Source organism: Gloeophyllum trabeum (assembly GCF_000344685.1).
Source record: "Gloeophyllum trabeum ATCC 11539 unplaced genomic scaffold GLOTRscaffold_00011, whole genome shotgun sequence".
Taxonomy (NCBI): Eukaryota; Fungi; Basidiomycota; class Agaricomycetes; order Gloeophyllales; family Gloeophyllaceae; genus Gloeophyllum; species Gloeophyllum trabeum.
The window spans coordinates 1,410,110-1,432,777 of NW_006920420.1; the positions used below are offsets into that span (position 1 = coordinate 1,410,110).

General features: G+C 54.1%; 8 protein-coding genes across 8 annotated transcripts; 3 read left to right on the forward strand and 5 right to left on the reverse strand.

The window, feature by feature from the left end:
• Window positions 1-192: 192 nt before the first annotated feature.
• Window positions 193-2,028, forward strand: GLOTRDRAFT_117309 (glycoside hydrolase; the record flags this gene model as incomplete). Its single annotated transcript, XM_007870397.1, has 7 exons — window positions 193-596; window positions 647-763; window positions 814-1,077; window positions 1,130-1,259; window positions 1,319-1,542; window positions 1,593-1,800; window positions 1,876-2,028. The coding sequence occupies 7 exons, from the start codon at window positions 193-195 to the stop codon at window positions 2,026-2,028; spliced, it is 1,500 nt and encodes a 499-aa protein (XP_007868588.1).
• A 405-nt stretch (window positions 2,029-2,433) lies between these two features.
• GLOTRDRAFT_107341 (uncharacterized protein) lies at window positions 2,434-4,845 on the reverse strand (the record flags this gene model as incomplete). The annotated part of the gene is made up of 4 exons (XM_007870398.1): window positions 2,434-2,449; window positions 3,066-4,489; window positions 4,591-4,682; window positions 4,779-4,845. 4 exons carry the CDS (start codon window positions 4,843-4,845, stop codon window positions 2,434-2,436), a joined length of 1,599 nt encoding a protein of 532 aa, XP_007868589.1.
• A 529-nt stretch (window positions 4,846-5,374) lies between these two features.
• GLOTRDRAFT_117311 (uncharacterized protein) lies at window positions 5,375-9,555 on the reverse strand. The gene is made up of 4 exons (XM_007870399.1): window positions 8,784-9,555; window positions 7,846-8,726; window positions 7,445-7,780; window positions 5,375-7,374 (listed from the first exon to the last, which is right to left on the reverse strand). Exons 1-4 carry the CDS (start codon window positions 9,490-9,492, stop codon window positions 5,797-5,799), a joined length of 3,504 nt encoding a protein of 1,167 aa, XP_007868590.1. The 5' UTR covers window positions 9,493-9,555; the 3' UTR covers window positions 5,375-5,796.
• Window positions 9,556-9,837: 282 nt separating this feature from the next.
• On the reverse strand, window positions 9,838-10,772 carry GLOTRDRAFT_111940 (uncharacterized protein). The gene is made up of 5 exons (XM_007870400.1): window positions 10,687-10,772; window positions 10,540-10,624; window positions 10,411-10,475; window positions 10,144-10,358; window positions 9,838-10,085 (listed from the first exon to the last, which is right to left on the reverse strand). Exons 1-5 carry the CDS (start codon window positions 10,691-10,693, stop codon window positions 9,984-9,986), a joined length of 474 nt encoding a protein of 157 aa, XP_007868591.1. The 5' UTR covers window positions 10,694-10,772; the 3' UTR covers window positions 9,838-9,983.
• Window positions 10,773-12,767: 1,995 nt separating this feature from the next.
• Window positions 12,768-14,164, reverse strand: GLOTRDRAFT_95302 (uncharacterized protein; the record flags this gene model as incomplete). The annotated part of the gene is made up of 3 exons (XM_007870401.1): window positions 12,768-13,089; window positions 13,149-13,183; window positions 13,205-14,164. 3 exons carry the CDS (start codon window positions 14,162-14,164, stop codon window positions 12,768-12,770), a joined length of 1,317 nt encoding a protein of 438 aa, XP_007868592.1.
• Window positions 14,165-15,260: 1,096 nt separating this feature from the next.
• On the forward strand, window positions 15,261-16,369 carry GLOTRDRAFT_140164 (acyl-CoA N-acyltransferase). The gene is made up of 2 exons (XM_007870402.1): window positions 15,261-15,962; window positions 16,015-16,369. The coding sequence occupies exons 1-2, from the start codon at window positions 15,320-15,322 to the stop codon at window positions 16,035-16,037; spliced, it is 666 nt and encodes a 221-aa protein (XP_007868593.1). The 5' UTR covers window positions 15,261-15,319; the 3' UTR covers window positions 16,038-16,369.
• A 154-nt stretch (window positions 16,370-16,523) lies between these two features.
• GLOTRDRAFT_122499 (MFS general substrate transporter) lies at window positions 16,524-19,483 on the reverse strand (the record flags this gene model as incomplete). Its single annotated transcript, XM_007870403.1, has 20 exons — window positions 16,524-16,733; window positions 16,796-16,862; window positions 16,918-16,983; window positions 17,046-17,107; window positions 17,157-17,267; window positions 17,320-17,510; window positions 17,572-17,577; window positions 17,652-17,683; window positions 17,735-17,788; window positions 17,843-18,019; window positions 18,077-18,192; window positions 18,249-18,257; window positions 18,334-18,345; window positions 18,408-18,425; window positions 18,588-18,632; window positions 18,685-18,908; window positions 18,959-19,042; window positions 19,101-19,171; window positions 19,229-19,366; window positions 19,445-19,483. The coding sequence occupies 20 exons, from the start codon at window positions 19,481-19,483 to the stop codon at window positions 16,612-16,614; spliced, it is 1,644 nt and encodes a 547-aa protein (XP_007868594.1). The 3' UTR covers window positions 16,524-16,611.
• Window positions 19,484-20,057: 574 nt separating this feature from the next.
• GLOTRDRAFT_46298 (cytochrome P450) lies at window positions 20,058-22,382 on the forward strand (the record flags this gene model as incomplete). The annotated part of the gene is made up of 14 exons (XM_007870046.1): window positions 20,058-20,225; window positions 20,272-20,356; window positions 20,412-20,501; window positions 20,554-20,623; window positions 20,772-21,056; window positions 21,117-21,363; window positions 21,425-21,442; window positions 21,500-21,609; window positions 21,670-21,733; window positions 21,786-21,841; window positions 21,900-21,920; window positions 21,980-22,011; window positions 22,075-22,232; window positions 22,293-22,382. The coding sequence occupies 14 exons, from the start codon at window positions 20,058-20,060 to the stop codon at window positions 22,380-22,382; spliced, it is 1,494 nt and encodes a 497-aa protein (XP_007868237.1).
• Window positions 22,383-22,668: the final 286 nt, after the last annotated feature.

Below are 22,668 nucleotides of genomic sequence, written 5' to 3' on the forward strand. Positions count from 1 at the left end.
ACGGTCCCCTCATCCGCTGCAGTTATTTGCCCGGGACCTCCTTGCCATTGACAAGAACGACGGAACTTACGCCATGATGCACTATCGTAATCGATGTCGGAGGTCACCGCAGTCGCGCCCCTGCACCTATATTCCCTCACGTAGTCGATAAATCCGTCCAAGGCCTCCTGCAGGGCTATCACCTCTAAGGCCATGTCCATCTCCGACAAACCCCTGCGCATCGACGTCTTCCCCTCCGCTCCTATAGCAGACGTATCGCCGTTGATCTTCTCCGGATTCATCGAGCATTTAGGGCGGTGTATCTATGGCGGGATTCTCCCTTCAACTCGGACGACATTTCCCTATACCCCGCGGAACCCATGCCCGCAGGACCAGTTCGTCGAAACACCAAAAGAGCTGTTGACCGCGGAGGGTTTCCGGAAAGATGTACTTGAGGTGATCCGGGACGAGCTGAAGGTCCCGATGATGCGCTGGCCGGGAGGCAACTACGTCAGTTCGTATCATTGGGAGGATGGTGTCGGTCCGAAAGAGCAACGGAAGCGGAGGCCGGAGCTGGCTTGGGGATTTGAGGAGAGCAACGAGTTTGGGACTGATGAGTAAGAGGCAGTCGTGGAATTTGGTCCAGACTCTGACAAGCTTGCTTCAGGTTTATCGCGTGGTGCAGGCAAGCGAGATGCGAGCCGTACATCTGCCTCAACATGGGGACTGGGACCCTTGCCGAGGCGTTACACTGGGTCGAGTACTGTAATGGTACCGGAGACACGTCAGTTGCGCGTTAGCATATTCGGCATCATCACTCACGAGTCCGCTCAGCTACTACGCCAACTTGCGGAGGAGAAATGCAGGCCGCGACGAACCTCACAACGTCAAGTACTGGGGACTGGGCAACGAAGTGTGGGGACCCTGGCAAGTCGGCCAGCAGACAGCCCCAGACTACGCCGAGAAGGCGCGTCGATGGGCCCACGCGATTAAGTTAATAGACCCTTCGGTGAAGCTCGTCGCGTGCGGGGAGACTGGCCTTGATCAGTGGGACTCCACGGTGCTCGATGTGCTGGTGGACAAGGTCGACTTGCATAGGTAAGTCGAAACGGGGCAACATGGAACAGGGGAACTTAACAGTTGGCTGCAGCATCCATTTATACACCGGGTTCGGACCCCGCGATCGGTCACAACAAGAGAAAGAGTATGGGCGGTCTGTGTATGGACCCGATGCGGCCGAATATTCCCTCGAAATCGCCCGTGGACTGATCAATAAAGCGGTGCGCCCGCTTTACTTCCCTCCTATCCCTGCCTTAGCTGAGGAGCACACCGCGGACAGAGAGTAGCCAAGCAAATCCAAAAGCCCATCAAAATCGCGTTTGACGAATGGGGCGTCTGGGACGAGACGGTGGGCACCGCCGAGAACGGGCTTGAGCAGTTCTACAACTTCGCAGACGCCCTCGCCATGGCGAGCTGGCTGAACGTATTCGTCCGACAATCCGACCTGGTCGACATCGCCTGCCTCGCCCAGAGTGTGAACGTAATTTCCCCTCTAATAACGAGGTGCGTCGTAGAGAGCGTCCTCTCTGACTGGTGGGCTGATGAGATACTAGCCCGACCGGGGTCCTAAAGCAGACGCTATACTACCCCCTCTACCTCTTCTCGAACTACATGCGGGGTGGTACCGCGGTGAAAGTGCAGATTGACTCACCGGTGTTCACGGGCGAGACCTTGCCAGCGTGGATATCGTCCATCAAGGGCCCTCCGAGACACCTTGACGTGTCGGCGGTCTTGCACGGGGGCACGTCACTCCGAATCGCGGTGGTCAACAGGAGTGAAGGCCAGAGCTACACGGTGCCACTACGTATTGCATTTGCGGTTCCACCGGAAGGCAAGGAGGTGGAGGTGCACGAGCTGTGGCATCCGGACGTGAAGGTGAGGAATGGCTGGGGCAAGGATGAAGTCACGGTTAGATCGAGCAAGAGCAGCTGGAAGTCGGAGTGGACATTCAAGGAACATTCGTTTACATTGCTTGTATTGGACATTTGATACGTGCTGCAGCAAAGGATGTAGAACATCATGGACGTGGTATCTGCAGTTTCACGTATATCCGCAAGCTTAAGGAAGACTTAAGGTACTGTACATGTAGACGGTAGAGATTTTTGTAACTCCGCGAGCCGGCTGCGTGTGACGTTGTCTGAATCACACGGTTCAGGATATCGACCACTGTATACTCCTTGAAGTCGACGATTCGAAGCACACTAGTATGCCTTCAATATCTTATACTTACGCGCACACCCTATGCGATGGATATCGGTCAGAATTTTCCAGTCAGAATGATGACGCCTTGCACCGATGTGAGCACACCCAAATCTTTGCGAGGAGACTAGGTCGACGGACGTTTTGTCAGTTTGAAAGAACTTAGACTCTTAGCAGTCTCTTGCTCAGTATAGTTTACTGTCTAGCTTCACTAGTGGATAGAGGGCGAAAGCTTACAGACAGGCGAACATGTCATATCACGTCCGTGTGACATCGCACGTCTCTGAAACCGCTGCCCACTGGCAGTGCCGGTAGTGCATGTTCCTTCAGTGCGTAGCATCACAAATCTCTCATTGTCAATGACTATTTAATGTTTCAAATCCAAAATTGATAAAGAGGATGTCGGGCATCCATGCAACAATTTGTCAAAGGGGCGTCAAAAGGAATGGCCCGGATAAGGACAGGACGCTTGCAAGGGTAAGGCTTTATGACGAGAAGAATGAAGAGCGATCGTCCTCGGCGTTGACTGATGGATACTGATGGTGCACCAGCGCCGACAGCTTGAATGATCATGAACCGTTCTCTTGATTTATGATTTGAAGGTCTTCATAAAGCATGTGGGAAGATAATCGCCGAAAGGTGAGTGGGCACATAAGAATTTATGGCACAGAACGCCATTCGACATGGAGAGGAGACACAGGACAGGTATGTTGTTAGAAGGAACGGGAAAACATGCATAGACTGATGGCACAAGACCGCCACACGAACTCACCTGGTATATGTAGCATCGCGCCTGGCAGTTCAACGTTCAGCCGTGGAGGTTCCGCCCCTTGACGCTCCTCCACTCCATAGTGAGCGCAGGGACGATCGCGAAGCACGCCCACGCGACGGCGACATAGAACGCCACGATGATGGCATCGTTGTACACCGCGAGCACGTCCCCCAGCTTTTCCGCGGGCACGACGTCCCGCAGGTTCGTCGCGCCCGAGTTGATCACAACGGCGGGGTCGAGCCCGGCGACGCGCTGCAGCCCTGAGGCAAGCCGGTTGGTGAATATGTTCTCGGCGACGGAGAGGAAGATTGCGCCGCCCAGCGACTGCGCGAAGGGCATGAGCGACACGCCCACCGAGACGTCTTGCGGCGCGAGCGTCGTCTGGGCGGCCATTCCTGGCTGCTGCATGCCCATGCCCAATCCGAACCCAAAGATCACCTGGTATCCGATCCACGAGGGGTGCGCGGTGCGTGGCGTGAACGTCGTCATGAGGCCTGTGCCAATGGACAATAGCACCGCGCAGGCGATCATGAGCGGGGTGTAGTACCCGACCTTCGCGGTGAAGACGCCGGCGAGGATGCTCGCGACGACTAGGCTGAGGATGAACGGCAAGAGCATGATGCCCGACGCGAGCGTGCTCGCGCCTTTGATTGCCTGGAACCATATCGGCAGGAAGTATAGGCACACTAGCATCGCACTGCCTATGCACATAGAGAACACGAATCCCGACAGGATGCTGCGCTGTGCGAAGACGTGCGGTGCGACGGTCGCGTTCTCCTTCTGCCGCACCTGAATCACGACGAACGCTGAGAGAAGAACCGCAAACACCACCAGGAGCGCGACGACGCGCCCGCTGCCCCACGCGTAGGTCGTGCCGCCCCACTGCAGAGCCAGCAGGAGGCAGATCATGGACGGGAGGAAGACGAGGGTGCCCAGGGGGTCCAGGCGTTTCGTTTTCTCCATCGGGCTGGCGGGCGCGCGTGGCGCGGGCGGGAGGTGCAGAATCAAGGCGATGACGACGATGGACACGGCGCCGATGGGGAGGTTGATGTAGAAGCACCAGCGCCAGCTGACGTCCTTCGTGAACGCGCCGCCGAGGAGCGGGCCGATGACGGAGGACAGGCCGAAGATGGCGCCCAGCGCGCCCTGGTACACGGACCGCTTGTCGAGGGGCACCAGGGGGACCATGATGACAATCGCGCCGGAGAAGATGCCTGCGGACCCTAGTCCCGCGATCGCGCGCCCGACGATGAGGGCTGTAGAGGTGGGTGCCGCACCGCAGACGGCGGAGCCGATCTCGAAGAGAATGATGGTCGTGAGGAACACCCATTTAATGGGGTAGAAGGTGTAGAAGCGGCCGATGAGGAGTTGGCTAGCGCAGCTGGCGATCAGGTAGGCGCTGCCGTACCAACCCACGTCGTTGAGGGAATTGAATTCATCGGTGATTTTGGGGACTGCAGTAGCTATGATAGTGCGATCCTGACAAGGTATGATACATTGACATGAGTATACATGCGTATATAATACATGATTTGATGGCAGATACATGGCATGAAGGAGACATGGAAGGAGATACGTACAAGGGCTACTAGAAACATCGCGAGGTATAGAGCGATCATGACAATGGCAACAGTCCTAGGAGGGGGGTAGGTCGTCTGAGGAGGTGCAGAAACTTGACCTTTGTCCTGCACATCCTCAGAGAGACGGGGTTCTCCATCGGCAGGAGGGTAATTCCCTCTGTCGACTGTGGACGGTGCCACTCTGCTACCCGCTGCAACGTCCCGAGACGTTGCGGGGAATTCAGACAAAGAAATATTGTCAGAAGGCTGCTTCATAGGGAACAAAGGCGAAGGAAGCGGAGGGGGATGCGGATGCAGTGAAGAGGCTGCAATCCAGTCTCTTTATACCAGTCCATCGAGTCATCCGACCATTTGTGTCGGTGCCGTCGACGTACGCAGCCCGACCGGCCGCAGCAGGAACCAAGGGGCGACGCGCGGGGAAATCCGAGAATCAACTGGCGTCGACGGGTCTCGTTGGCTGTCACGGAGTCCTGCTCTCTCATTGGATGATGAGTCGCTGAGGATGTCTACCAGCGCACGCCAATAACAATATCAGAGGGTTTGTGACATTGTAAATCAACACAACAGGGTGACATAGCATTACTAGTGCTAATTCTAAATTTCCTTAATGTTGTCGAAGGTCTATGGCCGTACTTCAAGCTGCAAGCATCCGGCGAGCAGCCAATTACAGCCTGAGCTGCTTATCCCAGTAGGACCCCGTGACCGCCAACGAGACCCGTCGACGCCAGTCGATTCTCGGATTTCCCGGCGCCCTGGGACTGAAGTTAGCAGAAACACATCCGGAGGGAGATGGACATCAGCATCTGAACTACATATCATGCTAGTTATATTCGGATGACAGATTATTCGACAACATACGACCAGCAACAGGAAGCAGGGTGACACATACAATAGCAAGAAACGTCCGAGGACTATCACCCGGTTAACTCGGTGGTCAGTGGGGGTATAGCATAAGGAGGGAAATAGTATAATATGATATCGGGGGTTGAAAGCGGGTAAAGGAAAGTCTCTTGATGCACAGTTCGAATGACCATGGGGCTCTGCTATGGACGCGAATAACCCGGGGTGGTAACGTATACGCAGCACTGAGAAGACCTAGAAAAGAAAGCAAGAAACACAGTTGAAAAGACATACGGCAGCAATCCCGCAAGGATGTGCAGCCACAGCAATTTCTAGTAGACCCACGTCAGCTCTGGACGTGGACGTCTACTCTTCCTCCTCTTCTTCCAGAACATTATGCAAAGGCGCGCCGTGGACGTAACGAGGTGGTGTCAGGTTGCCCGTGCCTTCCACATTAAGACGAGGGGGTGTGAGTATCGGATCGTTGGGTATACCGGCGTTGGGTGGCACAGCGGGCAGAGCAGCTTGCTCCTTGTTCAATTTTGCGATTGCTCCTCGCACCACCGACGGATGCCCTGACTGCTGTTCGGGACTGGAGGCCGAGGATCGTTCTCGCTCCCTATACATCTCGATAAGAGCCGCTGTCTTGCTCTTATTGGTGTCAGCAGCCGGCGGTACAACCATGGTCTCGACATGGGACGGGATGTCAGACCCTGCATCGTCGTCGTACTCCTCGACCTCGTTGTCGGGTATAACTTCAGGACTTGGTTCGTACTCCGAGGTTTCGATGGAGTAGTTCGACGACGGCGAGATGTGGGCATGGCGGTCACCATAGCCCATACCGTCGTAGGCATCGTCACCGTCCGCATAACTGTCAGTGCCTTGGGAATACCGTCCCATATTGCCACCCTCCGATGTTATCTGACTGAGAGGCCTTCTTTCTGGGTGGAGATCAAAGTAGCCCAGACGCTTCATGGGAACAGGGGGGGCATCTTCTTCCTGATCTTCCCCTGGGAAAGGCTCCCCGTGGTTCTCCGGCTCAGCAGACATCGAGACCGGCTCCATACCCTCGTCGTCTTCGTCGTCATCCGAGAATACCTTGCCCCTCACCGAGGCTAATGCCAACGCAACCTGTTCGCTCGCAAGCTCGGGATCAGACCTGCCCGCTCTGAGACTGCGTGGGCCTGTGCGCATCTCCGCTGCCTGATCACCCAGCCGTCTGCTCGAGCTAGTGATTAAAATGTCCACCCAAGCGTCGTCTTTCGACCGCCTGCGTTCTTCTTTGGCCCGACGACCAGACGTCATACTGTTCAGCTCGTCATCACTAACGGCAAATAAGCGGGTCTCAAAATCCACCGGTTTGGCCTCGGCCGGCACGAGCCCAGATTTCTTGGTGCTCGCAGGCCCACCCACTGGTAAACCACCAGGAAGTCGGAAACGGGAGCTCTTCTTCGTCGGTGTTATGGGTAATTCTCTGCCATCCTCAGTAAGACGTTTGGGTTCAGGCTCAGTTGCAGATCTGACGGGCGCTAGCTTGGGATTGGCTTGGTGATTAGGAAAATCAACATGGCCACCAGCCGACGTAGGCCTCGCAGGGTTTGGCGCGGCAGAATTCCTGACAGTACCATCCAAGGTCACGATCTTGGCGAGACTGCCATTGCCACGGAGTAAGCCTTCGAACTCGACTTCGCGAACGGTAGGACTCTTCGGTACGTGTCCAATAACATATGGTCGACCATTCAGGGTCGCAGCTGGTTTCCACTGCTTGGACTTCGATACCGGAGAGAAAAGAGATGGAAGACGACGTCGGCCACTTGAACCCAGCTGCTTTCGATACTCCCATGGAACAAACTCTTCGAACAGAAGGAGTGTGGTGGAGGTGCGAGGATCGCCAGTGCCAGACACGGTATTTGTCCTAGAGACAGGCAGTGATTTGAACTCAACCTATGGATAAGCGAAGGCAAAATGCGTTGAACGCGTCTAGCCATCGGATCATACACGACGTCAGACTCACCAATGCCCAGTTACACTCTCGATCATGCTCCTCCAGCCTTTCATTATCCATCCACCCTCCACCGTAGATGAGATCGCAAAACACGTCCAGAAACGCCTCCTCGATCACCTCTTCCGGGCCCATTACCGGCTCAGTGTCCCACCCGAACGGCGGTAGGGCCTTCTGCGTCTTCTTGAGTTTCCGGTGGATCTCGGCAGAGTGACTGGGCCACGAGTTAATCGTGTGTGTCACAGGTACGCTGAACTGTAGAGTCGTAGACAAAGGGGTATCATTGCGCGAGAAACCCGCAGTCGAGAAATCTTGCCACGTCAGAGTAGCCCGTTTGGCTGCGCGAGCCTAGTGGCAGAAGGCGTTCATATTGATAAGAAGTGAATGACCAAAGGGGAGATCGATCAACTTACTGCTCGTGCTCCCTCAGTGAGATCAAACTCGAGCTTCTTGTTGCTGCCAACTGAGTCAGCGAAACCCATTGTCTCGAATTCGCCCCATTTCAGGTCAGTTAGACTTCTGACTTCACCCTTCTTTACCTCCAGGAAATTCTCATCGTCAACCAGGGTCGAGCTTGTGGACGATACAGTAGAAGATGTACTGGGAGAGCTACTCATAGAAGATGCACCGGGTCCCGTGTGAGGATGAAAACCTGGCGGCATGTCCATCCGTTTCTTGTACCCATCTGAATAGCGCGGCGGCAGCTTGAGAGTCGGGGGAGCTATCCTCTGCCACTCCTTTGAAGTTGCCAGGGCATTTTCCCCTTGAGCGGGGATTCCACGTGGCCTTGTAGCCCAACTTGCACCCGTCTTGACGAGGTCGGGTGAGTACATCCTCACGTTCCTGCGCACGCTCACGACACGCATGGTCCGTGCACCTCGGCGAGGTTGAGGTGTCTCATCCCTACTCCTGGCGGTTTGGATAGAGGGCAGCATGGACGGATATCCTCGAATCCAGTCCTTGAGACGGGTTGGAAGCCCCATTGATGCCGCGCTGCCGCCCGCCTGGGTGGTGTTCCAGTCTTGCCAACGGATGAAGGAGAGCATCAAGTGCTCCATGGCGTTGACGGCGCGCAGATAGTGGACGTATGTGTGATGAAATGCGAGTGCTGCTGGCCCCAGTCCAAAAAATAACGGACCAAAAAGCGGGGAAAGCGTCGGTGGGGTATGGCCTGAGCTCGAAGAATGTGCAGTAAAACGAGAAAGGAGAGTGAGGAGATCAGTGATTAAGGAGCCCAAGACGGGCGTCAGCTGGCTGAGGAAGGCTTCGAAGTGCGCAGGAGGGTAGTTCAAGCCTACGTTCAGTTAGTTCATTCCTCATCCTCACAGTCGACAGGTCTCGTGGCACGTACTGGCTTCAGCGTCTCGCCATTCAGCATAGTACTCATAAGCCACCAGTCCGCGCACCTCCTGGCCTCCGTGGATGCGCACGAGCCTTGCCAGGCCCCAGCGAAGCGTCATGCCGAGCTCGTTCGGACCAGCGAATCGGACCTCGTCGCGCCATTGACGCTCAGCGTCAGCGCTCTTCGTGTTGGCGCAAGTGCGCAGGAACGCGCGGATGAGGCTTTTGATCGAGTTGAAGGAAATATCAAGCGCGAGCGCCGAGAAGATGAAGGGTGTTGTGAGGCCTCTCGTGCCCAGCTCGGCGGAGACCACGTCGACGAGCCGTGCCACCTGCTCGAGCCCCAGCACAACATGCCGCTGATAAGATAGGTAGCCGTAGTCGTGCTCCTTCGGATGCTCCTCTCCTGGCGCTGTCTCCAACCGGGGCGGGTCGAGCTCAAGCGCTAGAAAGCTGCCGTCGGGGATGCTAGAGAGCGACTCGTCGAGTTCGACCGAGTTGCGCTGCGCTGTAGAGCTCAGCGTCCGCAACCGGAAGCGGTCCTTGTCGCCACCTTTCTTCTTGGTACTCTTCCCCCCCGCAGCGACGGTGTTGATGCCACGGCCGACAACGGCCTCCCTACTACTGACCCTACCAAATTCATCGTACCCAGCACCCCCGGCGTTCGCACTCTTTGTCGGCGTCGATGCAGTCCTTGAACGAGAGAATAAACTGGGCATCTAGACGAAACAGAGAAGATATTGCGAGCGCCGAGATGGCTGCTGCCCTAGGAGTACAAGGAGAAAAACGGCAATTTCCGTTGCAATCAGGGACGAAAGTAATCAACAATAAATAATTTTTTATTATTGTGCTCAAGCCGCCGGCTGTGTATTCCTTTCCAGTGTATCGAATCTTCAATGCTCCTTCCCGCTACTTATAACATCAACACATCCCGGTTCAGACCGCTATGCTGGAATATTAGGCAGGCCAGAATGGTATGCGGTGGTTGCCAGCATAAATGCAACTGTCAGCGGAACCGGGAATGGAAGCAGATAGAGTTCAAGAAAGATGGCAACTGACAGAAGTCACAAGGCATTGAGGGAAATGAGGCAAACACGAGTCCATCATTAGCACAACGCAACGTCAGTACAGATAGTACGAATACAGAGGAAGTCAGAAAACATATGACGCTACAGCTTTCATAGAAACAAACATGGCGAAAGGTGGGCGCCTAGACCTGCTCTTTGACATCCCTGCCTGGAGGCGGACCTTGAGGCGGAGCATAAGGACCAGGAGTATAGCCACCGGGATACTGCGGGGGAGGGACGGAAGGCTGAAGAAGACAATAATCAGAACACCATGGAGACCCAGGAGCTGGACATGTCACTCACAGGAGCGAACCCAGCCGACGGGTCATACGCGCCATTGTTATGGGCTGGAGGGGGATACTGAGGTCCTCCAGGAGGCGGGTACCCACCGTAAGCTCCATAGTTTGACGCTTGGTACGGAGGAGCTTGGGGCCCGTTGACATACGCCATGTTCGCTCGTTGCGCCCGCCGCCTGCGGCCGAACTCTAGCAGACCAAGGAAAACAAGAAAAGCGACAGCTGAACCAGGTATGAGATATGGTTCGAAGACACGAAGAGAGATCAGACACACCTATGATGACTCCGATCGCGACACGAACGCCCGGTGAATACGCAGAGCAGCGCTCAAATCCATTGCTGTCAGGAGTGAACGCAATCAGTCACATTGACAGCTACCCATAGCGGTCGTGAATAAACTCACTCGTCTCGATAGCAATATTCAGCCCTCACTGAGGGTAGAGCGGCCAAGGCGACAAGCGCCATCGCATTGAGCTTAGTGTGTGTACCTGGGACAAGATATGCATATCAGCAACACGTCAGAACAAAGTGCCCGTAAAAGTCGACGTGCCAGTCATGATTATAGAGGAGTATAGAGAGGATAGTGGTTGTTAAAGTGAAACCTTTGTCGTTGCGCTGCACAGCAGCAAGTGCCTGGCCAAGCAGTGGAGGGCCGAGTCTCATTAGGTCATCTTCCCCAGCGTGGCTGTACGGACCCGCGGCAAGCCCGGAATGGGCCGGCAATCGGCTATCGTGGTCCCGGTTGGTACTGTAGTCTGCCAGGCAGGCTACCACAGGCCACACACAACCTGGAGATTGCTGACAGGAGTGCTTATCACAGGTGTATTGCTGACAGGCTAATATGATGATGTAGTAAATCTCAAGGATCAGCATATATTCTGTCTGTCTTCAAAGCTGGCAGCAGCGTACCAGCACTGTCACATGTAAGACCAAGGCTCGGAAAGTGTCTTTTGATGCTCAGGAACCTAGAGGCCACTTCAGCTCAGTGCCATCCCCTACGGGTAACTGATTGAATTTTGCAGCAAATGGATCTTTGTCATCTTGAAGCTAGACAATGACAAGCCGATTTACTATGTATCAGTTCTTCAAACATTGGCAACAGATTCACCAAGAGCTATATTCATACTGCTGTTTGAATTGGTGTGTGGCCATCAGCCTGATTGTATAAATCTCCCACTATTGATATATTAGCTGAAACCATCACCTACACAAGGTCTTTATACATTGAGGAGATGGACTAAGAGCCATTAGTGACCTCTGTGTGTGTTGTGGACAAACACATTCTGACCCTCGTGCAAACATACACATCACACATCTGTTCCTCATATAATCCCTTACCGCCCCCCGTGCACACCCTTGCCTGTTGCATGACTGTTTTGTGTCTCCTCCCATATGTTTATATCCAATATCGCCAAACACTAGTACTTGATCTCTACTCCTTGTAGACACCGGCTCTGCGCCAAGTCTTACGTGTTAAGCATGAGGAGCTTGCAACCATGTATGAGTAGGCATCAGCAGTGCAGACCATCGGTCGATATCTTGGCAGCCTGTAATAGTAAGAATGGAGAAACCCTCATGCTGTTCTTGAATGAGATGTATAGGTCTCGCCGAGTGGACAAAGAACATACGGTTACCCCTTCCCGATATTCGGCGCTTCGCTTCCGCTCCCACACCGTGGATCTGACAAGATGCGGAAGAAAGGCAGCGGGCAAGCAAATCGGATGTCAGACACCGAGCACGTGCTAAGGGAATCATTTGACATGCACGGGAGACAGGATGAATGGCCACCGGCTAGAGAGTACGATACTGCTCCGCTAAACGAGCATCCAGACTGAGCGCCCTTGGTAATAAGAGAGGACTAGAGTCCTGCTGCGCCGGGGAACCAACACCACTTTCCGTTCATATACAACAGCATGGGATCATTGGCAAACCTATCGCCCGGCGAATGTCAGCCAACGGCACTGGCAGCGTTGTGGCACTCACCAGGATATCACTTGAACCTCCATCGTCTCGCCGCCTGGGATAATTGTCTCTTCAAGGGTAATCGTATTCACAAGTCTTGAGTCTGGTAAAGCGTCCGGGATATGCAAGAACGTAGCATATGTATCAGGATGTGAGCGGTCACTGTTCCTGCATCCAAGGTCCACGCATCTACACAGCCGATTATTCCTGTGAGAAGATCAGAGAATTCAAGATCATTCAATTTGCCCTGGTCTCACCAGCTGGGAGAAGCCCAGTAGAGATAAGGGATATTTCCAGCACCTGGGGGCACGCAAACAGTGAGGATATAAATCTGATGGCCTGTTCCGCTCCTCAGTAGACGTTCCTGTTCCTGAAAATCCCTCTCATAGACGACATCATAATACTCGTTGACTAGGAAACAATATGGAAGAGGAGTTCCATATGCGTGCTTCAGGGAGAAGCAGGCCAAGTATTGTCTCTGTCCATCATCGTCCAATGCACCTATGATGGGTGCGTAGGAGCGTGACAGCGACGGCTCCTTTAAATCAGATACGGACGCCCACCTCAATGAACGCAAGTCACCGACCAAGCGCTCATACGCTGTGTAGTCATGCGAGTTTTGTCGATCGCGCTGCGTACTCTTGATTAGCAGGAGGGTGATATTACGAACTACTCGTACCGGCGTACTAATCTGGGGTAGAACCCGACGGCTCGAGTTTGCACACTACGGTAGAAGCGCGAACCAATATGTGTTCTGCCTTCGTCGTTCGGATATCCGTGGGCAGCATCCTGGATTTTGGATTCCAGTTGCAGCTTCACAACGCTGGGTTCATAGCGGGAAGAGGCAAGTCTGTCCAAAACCTTGGAAACACGATCAAACTCCCGTCCCGATAAGCCGTGTCTTGCGTGACGAAGTGACCCGAGTAGTGCTTCGTAATAGTCTTTGTCCTTGCGACATATGACAAGCACCTCCTCTGGCACGTCCTCAAACCTAGACGCAGCAGGGATAGGGATATATAAATCTCGCAGACGTTCGAAGAGAATACGTACCCTGTAAGCAGTCCGGTAACCCTCTCACACAGTCCCTGTAGGAACTCATTGCTTACCTTCGCCGGGAACCCGAGTGGACAGTACTCCCTTGCTCCGAGCGCGATGACACGCCGTTCGTACAGGAATCGCGCAAAGACGCGATATACCGGGGATCGGACAGTGTCGAATATGCCGGGGAGGGGAGCAGGTGGCCGCACCGATTCGGCCTTGTTCGCTAGGTTCAGCAGTTGCCTCTCCAGCGTAACTGTCAATGAGCACGGGGTCCTCATGGTGCCGAGCTGCAGGTCCAGCGCATCCCGAAGCCGCATACGACGTCGCCTCTTCTGACCACCACTCATCGAGAGATCAGCGCATGCCGTCCCTTCAGAAATTGTACGGTATACGTACTCCGTGTTACCAGCTCTGGCCAGAACGACCTCGCATACCGGCAGCCACACACTCTCCCAGATCCAGGGGCTGGCGCCGACGGACATGTCGTCCCGGCCGATGCTCCCGAGGACGCTGTTGATGATGCGGAGCATCAGCGCCCGGCGCACGAGATCTTTCTCTGCGATCGCCGTCCACAGCCACTGCCGCATGTTGACGGCAGATATGAAGGAGTGGGGGGACGAGGTGAGGACCCAGTGTAGCCAGAACGGACCGGGCTGTCTAGTGAATGATTTGATTATTGGGAGAGCGGGGAGGTGAGAATTGTACGCGGCTTCGCTGGAGAACGTGGCGGAAGTGAACGATGCGAGGTAGGGTAATAGTCGATCAGACAGCAGCGCCTGGTCCAGCTTGTCTTCGCACGTCACCTCGATAGCTGAGTAATCTTGAATCATGGCTAACATCTTCGCGTTGGCAGTGGATACGAGCGCGCGCCTGGAGCTGGCGAGCAGTCTATCCTCGGTATCTTGAAGGTACCCAAGAGATGAGAGACGGCCAATGAGTGCCTTCAAGTGCTGCTGGAGACCTCGCTGATCAAATACTGTCGCTGCTTCAGGTATGAATGTTAGCAATGCTTCGATGTAGGCCATGGCAAATGCTTTGGAAGAGAGGTTATCCTGTCTTTTGCGATAAACAATCAATGAGATGGACCTTGAGACGAGCAGGTTAAGACACTTCACTTCAAGCACTGAATCAGCTTTCTGCAGTCCTTTGCCAGACCCCTATCAGACCCATTAGCAGTCCCTTCAGTCAGTATTGAAAGCAGGATGATTCCGTCCAGAGCCGCTATTGCACTAACGCGGCTATGCTGAAGACTGTCGAGGGTGCGAGCGAACTCCACGCAAGCTGGACATCTCCAATTATTGGATTTACACCAGCATTGCTTCACATAGTCTCCCAGAAAGCGTCGGAGCAGGTGAATCATAACTCCGTCTGGACCGACCCCAATCCGAGTGAGAGCACTCGTGGCAATGTTCTCGACGACCTTGCCCATCGAGGTATACAGCTTGTCCAATGTCCGTCCAAGCCCAGGATGGTCCGAGGCCGTGGAAGAACTAGCAGTCTCAAATTCCACATCATTCGCTCGAAGAGCATCCACGGCAGAGCTCTCCAGGTCGTAATAAGTCTGCTGCAAGGAGGAATGAGTCTGGGGTTTCTGCTTCCTTATCTTGAGCCGGTTGAAGGCAGTCGCTAAGACTCCATCAAGTGCGCCACCAAGCGCATTGAGAGGGACGTCCAGAGTCCGTCCAAGTCCAGGGAGACCGGATGCCGTGGAAGTACTGGCTGTTTCGAACTGTACATCGTTGTCCTGGAGGATGTGGAGGGCATCCTCCGTCAGCGCATAGGAGTTGTGGTGAGGTACACGATGGTACTGCATTGTATCTATATTGTTAGCGCTGCGGTATGCTTCGATGCAAAGTAGCGTTTTAGGATGCAAACAGAGGCTCCGCCGAGGGGAACTCGATTGTGTGGCGGTGGCTGGAGGCCACAGCACAGCCACATTTGATCGTATCTCGTCGCGCCATGGACGAAGTCTTTGGCATTGATCAATAGCTATGCTGGATCAGCTCAGGATAAGGATGTGACTGGCGGATAGAACAAGGCACATGATCGTCACAATCCGGATCCGAGGACAATGCCACTCACTGTGCCAGTGACTCAACCCACACTTACAAAGGGCCCAAGGGTAGGTATAACTCCAATCCCACAAGCACGAAGATACATCCATCTCAGAGCTGCTTCTCATGCCGAACACATCCAAAGCCACCAGATATGTCGCGATCGAAACTCGTCGGCTCATCTTGCGCACGCCCACTCTCTCCGATGCCCCTGCATACGCCGCATTGTTCAGCAACCCACTCAACTACGAGCACGAGCCACACAAACCGAGCAACCCATCCGTAGAGCACTACGAGCGGGTCCTCTCGTCGTTCATCGAGGGAACACACAAGAGGAAGAGCGCTGTACTCACTATTTGTTTGAAGGATGGGGAGGAGATCATCGGCACGGGCGGGTTCAACTCCATATTTACTCGGAAGCCAGGGAACGTACGAATTGGAGATGCTGGGTTCATGATCGATAGTGCGCACTGGCGGAAGGGTTACGCGAAGGAGGCCGTCGCAGCCATGCTCGACTGGGCCTTTATTCCTAGCAGTCTGGCTCGCCGTGGTCAACCTGCCATCGACGTCGTGGTCTTTGAATCCCTGGCCGCCAATGACCGCATCAAAGGCTTACTCTCGGGCTGCTTTGGTTTCCAAGCAACTCTTCGAGACGGAGGCTTTGGTGCCGAACAAGTCTGGGAGATCACGCGGGCCGACTGGCTGAAAAGGAGCACGATGATGGGGTTGCCTGACGGGGATATTCCATTCCCTGCAAGCTTAAGACCTGGTCTGTAATGTACACCTTCCATTATGCTATGCCTGTTCACCTAGGTTGCCAGATCCACAAGCCGCAGGCACGTAAGCGCTCTCCGACCTGCCCATACGCCAACCAGCAGCCTTTCTGCACGAGCTTGTCCAGGTGTCGCTAAAATGAAGGGGTATGATGTGGGTCGAGCAACGCTACGGCAGCACAATTTCATACGCAGACGAAGGATGTATCATATCAGACGGTTGTTGACTTACCTACCGGATGCCACAGTAAAATATCCCTGCCTGGGATCTAATCCATGGCGCCCGATATTAAATATCCGTTGTCCTTAACCACAGGGTTGCTAGAAGGCCAGTCTGCCGCGGGGTAATAGTATAGTATTTGTGGCTCTGTCATGAATGGCTTATAGAATTCAGCGATCCGCACGAAGCACACCTAACTTGGAATTCAGAGTTGTCTGCTGCCAATTGCAGCAGCGCTCGTTCCAACGTGCACATGCAGAACATCGTAACAATGGCATTCGCAACAGTCATAAAACATACATACAGTAAGACTACTGATACAAGTAGTATACACCGGACCAAACCAAAGAAACCGGGGCGTCTGACCTAAAAAAGAACGTCACAACACAAGCAGTACTGCCGGGGCAAGCTCAGCGTTTCTCTCTCTACTGCCTGTCGAAGATCTGAGGATGCCTGGCAACCCAGCTCCGCGCGCGTTTGCCGTAGACGTACATCGGGATTGTGGTCAAGATGCAGAACGCGGCGAGGCCCGCGAGGATACCGAAGGCTATTCATAATTAGGTCAATCTTCGCTGGACGGGAAGCACTGCTCATAAGATGACTGCGTACTGTGCAAGATTCCCATTTTCGTCACCCACGCGACTGAAAACTGGGTGAACCCGTACAGGATGACGTTCTATTCCAGAGCGGTCAGTACAGGGACCTTGGAGTATGGACGATGAGGAAAATACCTTGATGAAGTTGATCAGGGCGAAACACTCCGGGGAGTGCTTCGTGTGCACGTCGATCACGTACGTCTAGCATTCAAGAGGATAAGCTCCCACCGAGATATTAAAAATAAGAAGACGTTGCGACATACCACAATCGCCGTCGAACCGATTCCTTGGCCGGCGTTGATCAAACTGTACATAATGACCGGTCCTACGTAGCCTCAGCACCACGTAACGGACCATAGAACGAAGGAACTCACCAATCCAGTGCACACCGGCGCTCTGCATCGCGGCCCACCCCGCAAAGCCCACCACCTCCAGAATGAGCATGAAGAACATGATGTACAGCCTGCTCTCCGGCTCGTAAATGCCTAGACAATCATCATCAGTCGACGTTGACGGTCGAGCAGAGGTAAGACGCACCGTTATTCCGCTTCGCGAACCAGGTAGCGGAGTAATCACATAGCGGGCCGGCCAAGAAGGCCGTGATGATCCCTGCCACGAGCGGGCCGATGGAGACCAGTCCGGTTTGGGAGGCGTCGAAGTTGTAGGGCGGGGCGGAGAAGACCACGGAGGAGATAACGGAGAGGACGACGAGCCAGCATGTTGTTAGACTAGGTCATGGACGGCGAGGTTAGTACCTAGGCAAGCGGACGATCGAGAGGAATGACGTACCCGTATCTGCAGGATAGAGGGGGAAGGAAAGTAGGATGGTCAGAACGTATGTGCGAAAACGGATAGGAAAGGATGCTGACGAGAATATCGCGAACCAAATGATGGGCGACAACTATATCCAGGATCAATAACACTTCGTCCTCGCATCGGACCATTGACTCACCAAGAACGGGAATGGTCGGAAGAACACTTGCAGGAAGCTGACTTTGCTGACATACTACCATAAACCATCAGCACACCTCAATCTAACCAAGCCGGAAAATGCGCGTACCCCAGACCAGGGCGCGAGTTCCTGCACGAACGTCTTGGGCGGGAGGTGATTCCCCTTCGGCGCCTGTTCGACGCTCGGGATATGCTCCACGTACTCCTTCTCAGTATCCCCCACATTTTCGACTTTCTCGCTGGCTGGGGTGGCAGTCTCCGTGGCTCCTTCGGCACGGCGGTCGTACTATGTGAGCAGTAAGTGTTTGGTCCCCTAGCACAGGCCAGGAACAGTTTAACGTACGTTCGTCTCGGGAACAAAGAGAATTACGGCCGCGAGAGCTATGCCGAAGAAGATGGTGATAATCCAGAAACACCACCGCCAGCCGAGCGACTTGGACTCGATCATATAGCCGTTCACTGTACGTCCCCATCAGTTTCGTCAGGTAGACGGACAACAAAAGGATATCACATACCAATGGGTGCTAATTACACGGGCGATAACACGAGTAATCGTCAATCTGATGGAAGGGCATAGTCGAAGCGGCGTGAGATACGAACCAACATTGATGCCTATTGGGTAGAACGAGTGAGCCGAAGATTCGCCTATGGACTCCCGTGCGAAGGAGACTTACCACCGAGGATGGCCAAGCCTGATCGCACGTTTGAAGTTATTTCAAGTAGGATCGGGATCAGCGTGGGTGTTAGAGAGATTGCAGGGGCGATAAGGCGCAGAATAAAAATTCAGGGAAGAGAAAGAAGGTAGACAAGCCGTGAGTTAGAGCTATACAGATCATATGGAAGCTAACACGTACCCCAAACCGCGACGCGGAACCCACGCTGGTGGACAAAGTAGATGTCTACCATCCCATTTAGCTTATCTTTGGCATCGAGGGGTCAGCTATTGATTACCTCCAATGGTAGCAGTGACCAGCGCCTCGAAGCTCGCCATCCCAAAGCCCTGGAACACCCTGCTCGCAACAAAGCTCTGCAGACTGTTTGATACCGCGCTCCAGATTGAACATGTGAAGAGCAGCAGCGCCGAGAGCAGAAAGACAGGACGCCGGCCAAACTTGACTGCAAAAGGTGCCATGACCATCATGATACACCCAAGGGCGATAACCAGGTCACCGTTCCTGCACAACTAGTATGAGCATGATTCGCGGGAAGAAATCCCGGGACGTACGAAGCGGCAACATCGTTTGTCGAGACGCCCCATTCCAGAGCAATGGTTGCGTAACCTGGAGCCAGGAGCGGGCCGCATGCTCCTCTGTTTGAAGCATAATCAGAATCATCGCGTAAGTGGAACTTAAGATTAAGCCACTGACACCAAACCGGCCATGTAGCATATCGACCAGAATAAAATCTCCTTTTTCCACGTGGGCCAGTTGAGCGGGTCCTAAAGGTAGGTGCTTTCAGATAGGAACAACGAAGACATAGGAACACCGGTGCTTACTCGTGGATCGTCGGAAGGTTGTGGGACAAGAATGACATGTGAATCGCGACCCGTGCCCTTCTTTAGGTTCGTGGCGGCTGCGATAGGGACGCCGTACTTGTTGTGCTTGAGCTCCTCGAGCCTTGCCGTGCCGGGCACCTGTGCGAGTCAATCGAATTCAGTGCCGAGTAGATGAGAACAGCGCTATAGAAAGAGGTTCGAAGGAAAGACACCTACGTGCTCAAGGTGGCGGTCTTCGAGAACGCCCAATGCCATCGCAAGTACTGGAAGGTGAACGAGTCCCAGTGCGAGTCCAACGAAGGAGACCCGACGAAGAAACGAGACCCGCCATCAATTTCTCTCTTTTATACCGTTCGTCGGGCGGACGTCCTCAGGTCTAGTGCCTCAGCCAATAATCTGCGGCAGAAAGCGATTTGGTTTGGTTCCGGCTCGACGATTTATCCTTCCCCACGGGGCACTCAGGGGAACCCGAAGTGCGGGGAGGAGCCAATCACAACGATCGCCTGCCGTCCGACCAATCGCACTTGGCTTCTTTCTCGTGACTGGCTCAATTGCAACAGGGCTGCAGACTGATTTCATGAGGGTGCCCACGGGACCTACGCGAGATACGTTCAGGCTGAAGTGTCCTCGTCGGCGCGCGCAGCGGGCAGCCATTTAGTTCGATTCCTTGACGGCGTCGGCGACGTCCCTCATTAACGGCGGAACCCAGTTTTTGACGAAGATGTCTGTCTATGCCACGATTGGGAAGCTGCTGCTGCAGACGCTCGGCGTAGTCTGCGTCGCGCTGCTAACCTCGGTCATCACGCAAGAGGTGAGGCGCCCGAAGAACATGCCCCCAACGCCGGGCAACAAGCGCCCCTTACCTTTTATCGGGAACAAGCTCGAGATTCCAAAGGAGAAGAGTTGGATTGCATTTAGGAAGTGGAATGAAGAGTACGGACCGATTCTGACCGTGTGGAATGGGACGACCCCCACGATTTTGATTGGGGATCCCGAGGTGCGTCGTGAACTAGGGTTAGGGATGAGATTCTGACATACAGTAGATTGCAGTCGAATTGATGGAGAAGAGGAGCACCAAGTATAGCTCCAGGCCTAGGTTTGTTGTCGCTGGCGATTTGCTAACGGAAAGTATGTACATAATATTCTACTCCGCGACCGGCATTGATTATGGGCATTTTCATAGATCGAACCATCTTGTTTGCACCATATGGTGAACGCTGGCGGGCGTACCGCAAGGCATTACATCTTGCCACGATGCCGAAGAGTGTAGATAGTGCGTACATAATATCTCTTCTACGCCGCACCTTTTCCAATCCCTATTCTAGCCTACCGGCCGATAATGGAAATGGAAGGCAAAGTTTTGGCCAACGACATCCTCACGAACCCGAGCAACTGGTACGATCTGGTAAGCTTATTCTTTTCCTCCAATCCTTCCTTCCTGAACTTGAATAACACGAATCTCAGATCTACAGGTACGCTCTCCAGGACGACCCTAGCTAGCATGGAAAAGGCGGGCCAACTGACATATCCCGTTGAACCCCAGGTACACCGCCTCCTCCGTAGTAGCGATTGCGTACGGGCGCAGGGTGCTCGACATCCATACCGATAGCGCCTACCAGAAGCTCGCGCGCAACATCGACTTCCTCACGAGCATTAACGTCCCCGGCGCGCAATGGCACGAGACGTTCCCCGCACTGCGCTTCCTACCGTCGTTCTTGAACCCGATCAAGAAGGCGGCGATCGGGTTTAGGGAACAAGGCCGCCAGAACCTACGCTCGCTTGTGGAGGAGGTGCGCAAGAAGATGCAGCAGGGCGTCGCGCCGCACAGGTATCTTGTCTCTCCCCTGTGCCTTGCCCTCAGTCCCCAGTCTAATTATTGGCCCTGTAGTTATGCGAAGCTTCTGATCGAGAATCGCGACAAGTATGCGGATCTCGACGAGGTCGAGTTCAACGGCCAGCCGGGTTCACTATTCGGCGCGGGGGTAGACACAACCTCCGCCACCCTGCAAAGTTTGGTCCTCGCGCTCGTGCTACACCCAGAGGTGCAGAGGAAGGCCCACGAGGAGCTCGACCGCCACGTCGGGTCGCACAGGAGCCCGACCTGGGACGACGAGGACCAGTTGGTGTACGTTCAGGTATGAGCGACTGTCGGTATCTACGCACCTCAGCGGATCTAATATCAGTGCGGTGACGTAGGCGATAATCAAGGAAATTGTAGGCAACCTCACCGGTCAATGCTCCGTTGGAACGGGGGGCTTACACTTGGTGTAGTTGCGCTGGAGACCGGTGGCCATTTTGGGCGGCACCCCTCACGCCTCCACCGAAGATGACATTTTCGAGTGGGAGGGCAAGCAGTACTTCATCCCGAAGGGCGCTATCATGTTCGTCATCCCATCAACCCTTATGTCTGTTATATCCACGCTGACTGGTCTTCGCTGTAGCTTAGGAAACCTATGGAGCATACACATGAATCCGAAGACGTACGAGAGCCCCGAGGAATTCAGGGTGAGCTATGCTTGTGCTCTGTAAGTGTCTGGGTGTCGCTGACATCGCGAAGCCGGAGCGATTCTTGGGTGACCGTCAATACCCGGGTACGGGAGGCAAGGGCCACTCGTAAGTCGTACATCCCTGCGCTACATCCAAACACCAATCTCATTCCTACGTTGCACAGATCGTTCGGCTGGGGTCGCCGGTAAGCAAAGCATCTCTCTGGGACTCGAACCGTGACAGCGTTTACGAGTCCGCTCATAGTGTTTGCCCCGGCGCGTACTTTGCCGAACGCTGTAAGTCAACGATGACTACACTTCGGATTTTACGTTGACGTTCGCCTTCCATCGCCCCTGTAGCGCTGTATCTGACCGCAACCCGCCTCCTCTGGGCGTTTAACTTCTCCAAGGCTACTAACCCTATAACCGGAAATGAGATCACGCCGGATGCGAGCATGGAGAAGGGCTACACAAGTGGCTTTAACACTCGCCCGCATCCCTTCCCGTGCAAGATCGAAGTGAGTAGAAAAATGGGCAGCACAATCAAGAGTGTCGCTGACTTGACATCATGACGATAGGTTAGGAACGACGCTATTCGGGAGACCGTGGAGCGGGAGGCAAAGGAGGCTTTAGAAGATTTAAGGGTCTTCGAGAATTACTATGACTAGATGGAGGTTACAGTCGTTCATATCAGCTGTGGTACGTTGATGTTTATCTTGACTGCTAGTGCAAATTGTCAGAGTACCTGAGAGTGGCTGATATTCTCATAGATGGATGTACGTTGCGTCTTGTATACTATTCCCCGGTATCCTAGGTCATATACACTTCGTTTCCGCGATGCTATATGGGAGTACCCAGATGCTCAGGTCGGTGCTATACTTTGCAGCGAAGACTGATATGTCCTCGCCTCTGGTAAATAAAAAAATCACTCGCGTCACGCTAGGGTGGCTGTAC